This window comes from Ruditapes philippinarum, unplaced genomic scaffold, assembly GCF_026571515.1.
Source record: "Ruditapes philippinarum isolate M1 unplaced genomic scaffold, ASM2657151v2 ctg1081_1_1_1_1, whole genome shotgun sequence".
Classification (NCBI taxonomy): Eukaryota; Metazoa; Mollusca; class Bivalvia; order Venerida; family Veneridae; genus Ruditapes; species Ruditapes philippinarum.
Window position 1 is genome coordinate 31,732 of NW_026858454.1, and position 14,058 is coordinate 45,789.

Sequence of the window (14,058 nt, forward strand, 5' to 3'; positions counted from 1 at the left end):
TGATTGCAGTAAAACCGAAATCTACATTTTCAAAATGCAATGGGAAAAGAACAAACAAACAAACAAAATCAATTAAATATTTGAATACAAATATATATGTAACATACATAGCATAACATTGATAGACACATTTCTAAAAACTATTTCAGCACAGAATATAACATATCATTTATTAACTCACATTTTAAAGTTACATCAGTATAGTGCAACATAATTTTATAACAATACAAAATTCACATGACATGGTATTCTAGTTGTATTAAGTTGTATTATAGATAAAAACACTTCCTTTAAAAGTAATTACTACTAGTTATATTTCTAAATATACAATTATATTAAACTGTTAAAAAGCGATATTCTTTTTTCTGCCTCTCAGCCCAGGGATCGGGATATGAAAGAAAGATTTAATAAATAAAATCACACAACATAGTCTACATTAATTTCATATTTAAACAAAACTTGTGACATGTTACCAATTAATAATAAACCTTAGTTCACCTATCCCTACAAATGTCTATTTGATATTCAACGGACATGCAAACATGCTTTATTCTTCCAACTCGAGTACTTTTATTGTAATGGAATAGTTAGAATTCACAATGAGCGTGTTTCTTTTTTTATCAAAGCAAATATTTATAGGGTACATTAAACCACAGTTTGCCGCTACTATCTCTCCTTTACACAACCCATCCTTGCTAAACATCACGATATTGTTGGAATTGAATCCGCACACAAAAACGATACCATCATCAGCTACACATACACCAACAGAGTTCTTCAATCTACTGTCCCTCAGCTCCCTCATCACTGTACCATCCTTGTTAAAACATACAGCACCATCACACGAATCAGCAACGATCACAGTATCACCAGTGACAGACATATGTTGGGTAATTGATTTAAATATCCTATTACCATTGTGCTTTTTTTCAACAGATTTGATCAAAGTTCCTGCAGTGTTATATATGTTAATACCATCACCTGTAGATACCCAAAGTCTACCATCACAATATGTCATTCCATAATAACACCCGCCTGATATTGAAATACATCTTGTTTTAGACAGAGATGATTCAACAGATACAAACTGGACTGTGTTGTTGGTAATCTTAATAGCAACTTCATTGCTGCTGATACAACATATGCCAGTGGGATTGTTATCTAATACGCAACTGTCTACGACGTTGTATTTAATGTCAAGCATTTTAACATTTATGTTTGTATAATCTGTTAACACGATTCTACCGTCTGGTAGTTGACATATATCAGAGATTGTACATGTAGTTGTGTCACTGTTCACATTATAATCTTTAATTGCCTTCACTTTGTTGTGCTTTGGTTTTGTCAATTGCTTGCCTTCTTGAACCTGACCAAACGAATCAACTGATGAAACAAATTCTGCAAATGCATTATTAGCTGTGAAACTGATTGAACATATTCCTTTAGAAACGGATTGTGCATATAATTTTCTGCCTTTTTCAATAGTATTCCTTGTCAGTTTCAAGTAAATAAATTGCTGCTCTGTGGTAAGACTATCCATTGACTTCAGTTGCTGATAACCCTTCTTCAAAGACTCAATCATATTGGACGATGTGCTAATTTCATGCTCAAGTCCCAATTTCATCATGTCATACTTTTTGGTTACAGATTGCATTGCCTCTTGTTTCAATTTTCTGATGCGCTGTATCATTTTTTCCTCAATATCATCCAATGTCTTGTCTATGTCTTTCCTTTCATCTTCGAGTGAAGACAGATTGTGCTTTTGTTTCTCTGTTGCATTTATTAAGGTTTCCTTAGCTGTCGTTATTTCATCAGATAGGCGATTAATCTCGGTGTGATTTACACTGGACATAAACTTGGACTCAATTTTGTCTACATATTCACAAGCTCTGAAATATATATAAGATGATGTAATAATTAACTTCAGTAATACATTTCATGTATCACAATACTGTAGTGTGACTGTTTTACTTTTTTCGTTGGTTTTATCTTCTTTTTTCGTAAGCCTTTTCAAAAAAGAAGATATCTTAGTGTTTGACATCGCAGTGGAACACACAAAACTCTTCATCGGGATTTGAAAATGTCCGTATTAAAGAAAATAAACAGAAGTATGAAAACTATAATTCAATACAATAAAATTAAATGCATATCATCATTTTAAATTCAATGCATTTCTAAATGCACACCATCAGTTACATATCTAATTGATTTTAAAATCACTGGAGTTTGTTAAATAACAATACTTTACAATCACCGATATTACTAACATCAAACGTTATTAAATCCAAAATGAAATAGAATACAAATAGACTTTGACATTTTTTTACTTTTTCTAAAAGCAAACACATGCACTCTACCAAATTATAAAGAAAAAGATTTAATAGGTCTGTCTAGTCATACTTGTAGTTTTGTGCAAGTATGACTCATTTTGATAAATAGATAACAAAAAAAATTGAATCATTTGACTAACTTAAGGTAACTTAAAGGTCAAGGTCTTAATTACTCAACATGTCCGTTTCGTCACAAGTGTTATTTTTAGTCGACGTTTGAATCAACTCTGTACATAAATAACAAAATTATGACAACTTACTAAAATTCAATGATTTGACCTTGCGATCAAGCTCATTTCAATCTCAAGGTCAAGGTCAGTTCAACTTTAGGAGATTCTTTCCAAATGTTTTCTACGTCCAAATATGAATATAATCCTTTCATATATTACAAAGTTCAATTTGATTTTGATATGCATGAAGGTCTTATCTTAAAAAAATATTAAGTCAATCCATTTATTAATTATAACAAAGTTTAAGCCAGTTACAGGAAAAAAGAGAAGATTGTAGTAATTTGACATTTAATTCCAAGGTCATTTAGGAGAGAAGGTCAAAGTATATCTAGTTAACTTGCAGATTTATTCTAAAAGATTGTTGTGTTCAAGTGTGATGACAACCCATGGTATAGTCACAAATAGCCAAATCAGCAACAAACAAGCAAATTTAAACATTTGACCTTAAAGGTCAATGACATTCATGAACCAAGGTCCAGTATAAAGGTCTTGTTTCTAGGCTTGTTGTGACCAAATATAAAGACAATCCATCAAAAACTTAAAAAGTTATAATCAAGGTTAAAGTTTGCGGACGACAACAGGAACACCGACATACCTGTAACAATACCTCTACTTTTTTTTCTTCGAAAAAAAAACCGTCGAAATGAAAATGTCAATTTGATACATACGTATCATTTCAGTTACTTTTCAGTTCGATTCATTATCAGGGCAAATGATAAATATGTTAACTAATTTCATGCCATATGTTATATGTTTTGCTTAAGATTTTATATGAATGATGAAGCTTCATGAAATATATCCTTTTTTAATGAAATGCGTCACCTATGATCTGTTGCTATGCACATGGTACAATAAACCATGTCATGTGTTCTGCAAAACATCTCTATATCTCGGTCCAAATGATAGAGGCATTTGGTTTTAACACCAGAAAGGCTGTGTTTGGCATCTTTTTTATCAACCAGCTTGTGTGATTTTGTAGCATTCCGCCAAGTATGCTGACTTGTACATCTTGTACAGAGATACTCGTCACACTCAGGACAATATTTCACAGCTTCTTCATTGACATTGTCCTCTCCACATGGTGTGCAACAGTTTTCAGCACAGGCATCAGAACCATCTGTAAACGACGGGAAGGTGCTCCCTTCGGCCATTCTGCAATATATAAAATAATCAACTGCCAATGCACGTATAATTGCTTTTAGTGGCTAAATATGACATAATAATAATAATAACTTTAGATATGGAGTTTTAAATTAAACCTTTTAAAGGTCATATGCCGACACTTTTCTGCTTAAGGTAGAAGCAGACCTCGTATAACACTTAATTTACGTTTTGTTTTTAATGAATGAACGTTAAGTAATATCAAATAACTTAGTTTATTCTAGTTATGGAGTTTTAATTTAAACATTTTTAAGGTCATATGTGTCGAAACTTTTCTCCTTTAAGGTAGAAGCTGATCTTTTATTTCTCTTAATTTCACAAGGGAACACATGTCAGTTTTAAACTGAATTATTATTTTTTTTCATTTTTGTCTCTCTTTACAGACATAATTTTCTATGATATATTGTGCAGCAATCGATTTCATTCATTATACAAACTTACGAAGCCCACAATTGTTCTACCCTCAACCAACAGATCTCATTAGAACCAGTTAATGGGCGTGTTTATAATTTAAGTAAATATTTACAAAAAATGTCATTAGAACATGATATATTTGTTTAAAGACGTTTAAAGTTTTACTGCCTAGTTTAGTCCTAAAAGTGGATTAATTTCTTTCTTAAATGCCCCCACTCTGACTCCGTAACAAAACTTGTCCCGTTTTCATACTCAAGCCAGACACGTGTTTTAAGAATTGTATCAAGTACTTAAGTCAATCTTTGGTGTGCTTCATTATTTTTTGATATTAGATAAAAAAATATATTTTATCTTTGAGTCAATAAAAAAAACAACGACAAAAAAACAAGTCCGATTTGGGATCATTTGCAGGAACGCAATGACGTAGTATCTTACCATTGTCTATCCCGTACTTACAATGACAAACATGTATTTTATTATTTTAAAATAATATCTACGTATGCTTAAGTTATAATATATATGTAATTCTTAAAAGAAAATTCTTAAAAATAATTGACTTTTTTATGGCGATTGAACTATAATAACAAAAGTTTAGATTAAAATATCACAACTCCCTAAAATAAGAAAAGACGTCCCTCCTATTTTTAAGAAAAAAATGAACACATTCTGAAGGATATTTATAGATATTTATGTGGGTCGCCACTATTCCGATTACTTACTATGTGGTGACATTTGTTATAAAATTGTTAACATATATAACAAAATGTAGTTTTTGTTATTACTTTACCTGAACACTCCTATTAACTCATTGATTGCCATAGTATCACCTAACCAAAGCAGTGGTATCAACTTAAGATATCTGATATCCTTCAATAATCATCAGTTTATATCATGACACATGATACCGCCCATGTCATTCAAGGTCATTTATATTTTGTTATCTGTCAATTTTCTATTCTAATTGTATTGTTTAATTGAAATATTTCCATTTCATGTCAGCGGAAAGAGTTAAATATTTAGTAAATAGTAAGGATACTAAATATAGATATTTATGTAATATTTATAACCATCTTATGCTCAATATAGATCTTAATATTTTCTGCATTTATGAATATTTAAAATGGATATTACTATCGTTAACAGTACTAGGTTAAGAGCATTTTTTACAGTTTCCAAATAATCTCATTTTATGAGAGTATTAAAGTACCCTATTTAATATTAATCTTGTGACAACCTTTAACAATTATTTCATAACAACATTTTACCTGTAGGCGTCTTCTTCTTTCGATTTAACTGGCCGGTGTCGGTGTGAAAATTCTTACTTGTATAATTCACATTAAGTCAATAAGCGGCAGACACATACGTTACGTAGTGCATTGAAATTCGAGTAGGATTTATTCTGTTTGAATAACGTGAATTTCTTGTGGTTTAATTTTGTCAACTGGGTGTGATTTGTTTCTCAATTAATGTGCATGTAAAGTTTATTTGATATTTAATTCCAATCCGCTACATTTACAAACACCAGTGTTGGTAAATGTTATTATACTATTAGAGTATTGAAGAGTATATATACATAAGCTGTTAAGATGATTCATGCATTTTTTCAACGGTAAAGGTGTCATTTTTCAATTCATCTTTAACATGTTTAAATTTAATAATATGTAGGTCTAGACATAGGTAGCGTCATGGTAAAACATATATATATGTGGTGTTTAATAAACACCAGATTGTGTTTTCTCTTTCACAAAACACAATGTTATGCTTTTTTTTATGAGTTTTTTTCTTCAAGTGATACTCGAGTTCTTCACATAATCTCTTGTGTCCAAAACACACAATTATATTTATTTACTCGTGCAATTAAGTGGATTGTGGCAGTACAAGTTTATGCACATCCTATTAGTACATATAGGTGGATATGATTTCGGATATGGATGATCAAAACGATATTGTTAGAGATAACAAAATTAAAATGTTTTTAATCATATGTAATAAAGATTTGATTTATATTAAACCATATTTCCTCTAACAAATTATTTTGTACTGCTTTTGTAATCTTATTATCGAGTTATTGTTTGCCCAAAATAACGAGACTACCCATTATGGTGACGAATTTATCCGGCTCTCAATGACTTATTGCAAATACGTGATTGGATTGTTCAATTGAGTTAGTTAATGATTTTCATCTATTTATGCATATATATATATATTATATATATATATATATATATATATATATATATATATATATATATATATATATATATATATATATATTACCGCCGACTACGGTTTGTCAATTGTATTAGTTTTCAAATATACTTTGAGAGATTACACAGGTATGATATACTTTGAGAGATTACACAGGTATGTTACTAACGTTTATTCGGATTATTAAGTGTCTTTTGGTATGTTCGGGGAAATTTAGAATTACGATAACTTCAGTTGTTTGATTTAAATCTAAAAATAACATCCAAAATTATACATGGCCTAATAAATCCTGTTTCAGTCGAAACAAACATTCATAATACACAATGATAAAAACGAATTGAATCTTACTTTGTTTGTTTGTTTCATTTTACGCATTTTCCCAACAGTATTTCAGTCATATAGGTGGGTAGTTTCCTAACTATTGGTAACACCAGTACTAGACTACCTTCCTCCGCGCTTAACTACCAAAGCATCTCCCGGGGACGAATTGAACAAATATGTTTTAGTACGAAATACATGTTTTTAGAATCATTTAGTTTTTGTATGTTTTGGCGTCTTCGATATTTGCTATGTATTTCATAGAGGATGTGTATGGAATTATTCTAAAAATTATTTTGGACAAGTCAATATAGGTTCAAAATACAATTATAGCTACTTATCGTTCTTAACAATTATATATCACTTTCAAAAATAAAATATTACAATGTAACAAAAAACGGTGACGATTGACATCGATGCATTCATGATGAAAAGAAAGTGTTTGACTGATTCAAACATTGGTGATTTGTTATAAAATTGTGTTAAAAGAGTGATTTGTCAAAAATTTTCAACGCCAACAGCTAGTTCTAAGGTACGTTTTGTTCTGGGTCAAACAATCGCTTCTAAGTTGTAGAGGGAAGATATTGCCGATAGAAATAAGCACAATACACCAACTCGTAGTACAGTTTGTTGAATTAACCCGACTGAGAGCCTTGCATAACTTTGAATTTAAGAAGCATTAGCTGTCATTATTACATCATCAAACAGACACTGCGAACATTTCTTCATAAATACAGAAATCGGAAATAGTATTTGCAAGAAAATCAGATTTACCTTGGCCTAGAATCTTTTTTTAGAAAAAAAATACTTCTTGTTTAAGGCTTAATATCACTTTGATAAATAATGTCATCTGTATTTATGATATATTAGTTATCTTATCAATAAAACTAAGTACACTAGTATTTGATCGGTTCGATACAACTATAAGAGCTTTTTTTCTATCATATTGCAAAGTGAAAGGATTCCTCAAAACAAGCGTTTCACCATGTAACTTTCCGATAAGTTGCCCATCCTTGTTGAACATTAGAATGATGTTAGAGATGAATTCACATATAAACACGGTACCGTCTTCAGATATAAATACACCACGGGAGTTCTTCAATCTATTCTCCCTCACTTCCCACAGGACTTGACCGTCCTGGTTAAGACAGATTACTCCATCAGAATTGTCAGCAATAATCACTGTTTCACCAGTCACAGCCATATTTAAATAAGTTCTTGCCATTTTGGTTACTGTCAATAGATTTGACTAAAGCTCCCCTAGTATTATATATATTTATGCCAGTACCTCTTGATAACCGGAGTCCTCCATTAAATCACGCCATACCGTAAAATCCTCTGCCTGTTATTGAAATACATCTTGTTTTTGACAGATATGTTACAACAGATATAAACTGGACTTTGTTGTTAACTGTTTTAACAGCAATTTCATTCCTACTGACACAACATATTCCAGTTGGTGCGGAATATAGTTCGCAGCTGTCTTTTACAATGTAGTTCACGTCAAGCATTTTAACATTTTCATTCTCTTCATCAGTCAGCAAGATTCGTCTATCTGGGAGCTGACAGATATCTGATATCGTTCAAGTGTATTTGTCTCTGTTAAATGTAACAAATTGATATAGTATAATATAATATAATATGTTTTGATATGATATGATATGATATGGTATGGTATGGTATGGTATGGTATGGTATATGATATGGTATGGTATTATATGATATGATATGATATACGGGAACGACATTCTTTCTTCTGGTATCACCAATAATAATTATAGATGACATAGTCATTTACACTATTCCTGGATGTATCTTCACTGTTGAAAAGTAAATGCAAATAAATGAAGAAGCTTTATTTCCTCCCAGTTGATAATCAAAACAAGTAGTACATGATAACGTTTGAATAACTATGTCACACAAAAAATACTAAATTGGCTGAGTATTATAATTTGTTGTGTTACTTTTGTAACAATGCTGTAACAAATATGTTATTTGTACCAGTGGACATAAGTGTCACTAGAAGAAAAGCGACTTTTAATTTAAAATACTTAAAACAATTGGTTATTGACAGTCACTGTCCTATACAACAAGTATTAACACCGCATGTGGTGCTCTTGATAACCAAGCGCTATGGTAACTTTGAAAGATGACATGCTGACAATATGTTTTATATTGTGTCCCATGTCTTTCATATAATTGTTAACTTAAGGTTTTTATGCGTCAATTTAAAATTGAACATGGGTTTGGAGTGAATTATCATTCTATGATTCTATGCTATCTATAACTAAAAATGTAAAATGATGATTTAAAACAAAAATGAATGACTAAAAAGAAAAGCTTAGACAACACAAACTGTCCTGATAATTCAAAACAACAGCAAAACACGTCATATTTCGTACAATAATGGCCCGGCTGAATACTGCTTATCGTAAAGATAGAGTTTGTCAGGTAACTCTAAATCACGTGACCTTGTGTAATATTTAATGACATCATATTTGTATTAGATATAATATTGAAATATTCATGTAAATGTTTTTAAAGAAAGTTTAGTAAAAATTACAAGAATATATTCAAAAGTAGTGTAAAGTGAACCCTTCAAATCCAATTCAAATAATATCTTTCAGTGTCGCTAATGGACAATTATAATAGTTATCTTGCAATGTTATTGTTATTGCAGTGTAAGACCTGTGACTAGCATCTCCCGTCTACTGAATAAAAGTTTACATGATTAATGCATAACCTATTTTTGTGCATGAATGCATGGGAAAAGAAATCTGGAAAACATCAGACGGTTTGATTGAATCTGTTCCCAAATTGTAAAGAACGCTACCCCTTAGCGATATTCAATCTTCAGCACTTATTGTGCCCCAGTAGACCTGAAAAGCATAATTACTGACAAAGAGAACGGCACAACTTAACGACATCTAACACCTGTTGTTATAATGTATGAAAATGTGTTAATTGTTTTTTAACAACCAACATGAACATAATATTTTTGTTATTTAGGCCATTATTTTTTTATATTTCGGTTTACTGACCCGCCGACTCCGTATTTTGGGAAAATGAAGAAAAGAAAATTACCCCCCCCCCCCCCACAAAAAAAAATTCTGTGTTGTCTTGAAATACGCCGCTAATAAAGTTAAGATGTTAATATTCTATCGGGATTTATATATCTCACCTATACGACTTGTGAAAGAAACGTCGAGAAAAGTTTTCACGGTAATATAAAATAATTCTGATAATGGGCCAAGACATTCTCACCGAATTATAATTTGGCTTTGATCATATTTCATCTATACATATATATGTGTGTAAAAATCATTTTAAGGTCCAAATGCGTAAAAATGTCAAAGAAAACAACTACAAAAAACATACAAAAAGACAAACAAACAAAGAACACGCCAAATTACGTAAGCAATTACATTCAAGGACAGAACGAGAGAAATCTTATGCAATTGACAAGATCAGTATTATCAGATTTAACAAAAAGAATTAGTCTGCCAATTGAATACAGGTTTTCAAACAAACAAAATAAAAAATGCACTTAATATTAATAGTTTTTTATGTCAATAATTGACCCGCTAATTATCCGATAAAAATATTTTCACATTGGGCAATAATTGAACATGTGTAATGTTTTCTTGACAGTTTGTTTTAACTTCTGATCTATAAAGAAATGGGTGCAAGTCAGCTGAGTTTCGGCAACTTTGATGATTCAAATTACACAGCAGTGTGTAAACATCAAAGATGTACAGATTCTTTTGAAGGGCTGGCTTGCCACTTGTCAGAATTCATCGAGTGTAGATCTCATGTGTGTTTTTAAACAATGGCAATGTTAGCATAAGTTTTTTTGTGTATTTAGACAATCTGTGGAATAGACAATAGGCGATGTATTTCATTTCATTTCTCTAGTAAGTACTATGTATATGTACGCACCACATTTACCACAGTCCGGAAAAGAAGATATGCTTACGAAATATCTTACGTTCAATGCATTAACCCATTTCTTCATGAGCATTTTGTGAAAAATGGCTGTTTTCATTGAAAAGTCTCCCGTTACAACTTCAAATTGCTATAATACTATAAAAACTGCTTCAACACTAATCAAACTTGGCACAAATGTTGACTGGACCATTGCCCTTGCAACAACATGCTCAGGCTTAAATTTTCTGTTACCATGGCAACGAGGGGACATCTCAAAATTGCCAAAAATCACTATTTTGCGTTGATTTTTTCCAACTTTTCTGCAACTTCTCAATGGATTGAGATAGAGTCAAATGCTTTTCAGCGTTGGTTACACGTTACCTTATGATCAATCTGGGGTCATTTATAGCCTCTTACAAGTCCAAAATTTTCTTGGCGATGAGGGGGACTCCGCCCCCCTTCAAACCCCCCAAACAGAAGGGGGCACATCCCCCTTCTGGCAACCCCCTGATGTATCTTTTGGTTGGGGGCCGCGCCGAAAAAGAGGTCACTTTTTAACAACATTTCTCAAACAAAAACAAGTGTTTGGGGCCTTAATAAGGCATTTTTTCATCATTTGAGACAACTAAAAGGGGGGGGTGAAAAGGGCGTTAAAAGGCGTGTATATGACGTAATGGGTTAAGATATGAAAACCTTTTTTTTCCCACCGCCGACCCTACCTTATTTTGGAAAACATCAGTAAACCAAACTATAAAACAATGGCATTAAAACTTTCTATTGGCTATGTGAAAGCACATACATAACAATAAATACTTTAAAACCGTTTTAGTTATATAAAAATATGTATCATCCCCTTATTTGTGATTAAATCGTAACAAAGAAGAAACAATTGATTAGAACACACAATAACAAATAAGACATAACTACAGTTTATCAATTTTGATTCATTTTTTTTTTCATCCCGCACAATTCCGTTGATAATAGTCTATATGCGGGGAATTCAGATATGCCTCTGGATGTGACATAGGAGTAATTTCCACTCTCTGACACAGTTCGCTATCGTTTTTATAGTTGAAGCCTCGACAACTTATCTTGTTAGAGCAAAATGTTTCACATGTTTTGAACGCCGTTTGTTCCATTATCGGAGAAGTATCCTGAAGCACTTTGTTTGCGTACTTGTTATATGTTGATCCGTAGTTGACACATTCTGCAAATAATTAAAATGGCATGCGGAATTTAATTATCAACTTTAAGAATAACATTTTTTGAATGCTCTCTGATCTTCGATTGATTTAGATGTCATTGTATTATTGTGAGGTCACGTGTTTTATCATACAGACCTACCAAACCTACCTTATATAGTTGCCAAGGTATATTAATGACAATAATAATCGAGCACTCATAGTTTGATTTCTATCATCATTGTGTCAAAGGTGTTTAATATAACCAATATTAAACAAAACTTTTTTGTTAAGAAAGTGTTTTTAATCGTATGTTCCTTTATAAATTCCAATAAAATCCAAGTATAAAGTATGCTATGTGAGATATTTTATATATACAGTCGTAGGTCGTAACATTTTACTAACCATCACTTACTTTACACTATACCTCTTCTCTATTATTATGTAGGTAAGTATATATGTTGTCTGAATCAAAAATAGATATCTCGTTTGCAGTACAAGATGTAGACTGAATTTCATATTCTTGTATTATTCACGAATTATGTTTAAATCTAATACTTATATACTTTTACAAAGTTATTCATTTTCACGATGAAAAACGTTCCCATAACGAACCCTAGCCCAACACGAAGCTTGACCGGCGGCAATTGTCAAATAATCTTACCACAGTTCCTATGCCTAAGAAATGAAATGTATTGTATTTCTGTAGAATTGACAAACGTGTATTAATTTTGAAGTAATAGTGGATTTATAACGTATGAACTTCTTATTTGAACGTGATATAATTTGTGGTAAAGAAAGAAAAAATATAATCAAATTGGTATTTTGACTTTCATACAAAATACATTATAACTAAAGCTGAAACTGTAAAAACACACACATACACAAAAGATAATATTAAATATGGGCAAGCAATATGACCAAGGTATAACTGTTTGGAATCTGTAACGGGACATCAAAAACAAACTTTAAAATAATAACAAAACAAAAATCGAAAAAAGAAGCATTTTAATTAGGCATCATGAGCCTTTTAAAGCGGTATAATTGCAAATGATAGCCAATAAAACAATAAATGGTTTTCTTAAATCATTTTTGATCTGTAAACCTCTAATTAATTCTAAAATAAAACAATGCGTATTTGAAAACAGAGTCAACAATTTCAAAATAATCTATTGCTTACTTGCAAAGAATGAAAACATACTAAATCTTTATATTCATCTTCATTAGTATGTCGAAATCAGAAATATTTCAACGCAAAAAAATATCTCTTATGCATTACCAGTTTTCTTGTAATAAGCAAACCCCATCGTAGTATTACATGTGACGTTAGATGATAGAATTCCCAGTACACCGTTACAGTATTTCTGTTGTTTGCTATAGAAGAAACCTCCGCAGTTTGTAACGAGATGACATTTGTTTGCACATTCTTGTACTGTCCTCGATGAACCAAACTCTAAACTGGCTTCTGTTGGACACAAAACATCAAGCAATGTTTCATCCTTATGATATATGTTAATATCAAGAGATGTCCCTGCAGCTAGCACTACTACGAATATCTCTAATATGGCTTTTAAATTCATCATTGATCTTAAAGAGATATTTTTGCCAAACAAATATAATTCCTGTCTAATTTAACACTGTCCGAGAATCTGGTTTGTAAGGAGTATTACATCGTTTACTTAAATAAGACAAATTCAGTAGAGATTTAATGATAATGAAATTACCATCAATATGGTTTTGCTGGGTTATTTGTCTTAAGAAAGTAAAGTAACTATTGTTTTAAATGTACGTTCAAAAATCCAAAAACGTGTATCAACAGTTTTGTCAAGTTATAAAAACAACAGATTCCATACATAATTTCTTTATAACATCAAATTGAAATGTTAACATTTTTATGTGGGATTTCGTATGCAGGCGGAGTTACAATAATAAGTAGCGAATCCGGTGTTTATTTTCTAATTGCAATTTTTGTTGCAAATTAAAAATTATTTGCATCGATGAAACCACCACAAGCCAAAATTAATACATTTAAACACATTTTGTACTCGATTTTTATGATGCCAATTTATACTTTTTTCAATAGACATTGCAATTATAACATATATTCTATCAGAGGTTGATTTTTAAAAGAATATATGTGTTTGCTTTCATGAAATTTGATATTGACAGTACTAGATGACCTAATAGATTTTAAAAGCTCAAATTCTAATAAGGTAATCTGTATAATTTTTATTCTCCGCAAGATGTCATCCTTATTTACCATTGCATATTGTTCCCACATTTTTTGTA

At 31.2% G+C, this 14,058-nt stretch overlaps 1 protein-coding gene across 1 annotated transcript; it reads right to left on the reverse strand.

The window, feature by feature from the left end:
- On the reverse strand, positions 1-3,780 carry LOC132753214 (uncharacterized). Its single transcript, XM_060743658.1, has 2 exons — positions 3,383-3,780; positions 1-1,889 (listed from the first exon to the last, which is right to left on the reverse strand). Exons 1-2 carry the CDS (start codon positions 3,709-3,711, stop codon positions 548-550), a joined length of 1,671 nt encoding a protein of 556 aa, XP_060599641.1. The 5' UTR covers positions 3,712-3,780; the 3' UTR covers positions 1-547.
- Positions 3,781-14,058: the final 10,278 nt, after the last annotated feature.

Coding starts and splice junctions, on each gene's coding strand:
- LOC132753214 (XM_060743658.1), bottom strand. CDS start 3,711: ATGGCCGAAGGGAGCACCTTCCCGTCGTTTACAGATGGTTCTGATGCC. Junction 1,890..3,382: donor TGCATAGCAACAGATCATAG/GTGACGCATTTC, acceptor TATATATTTCAG/AGCTTGTGAATATGTAGACA.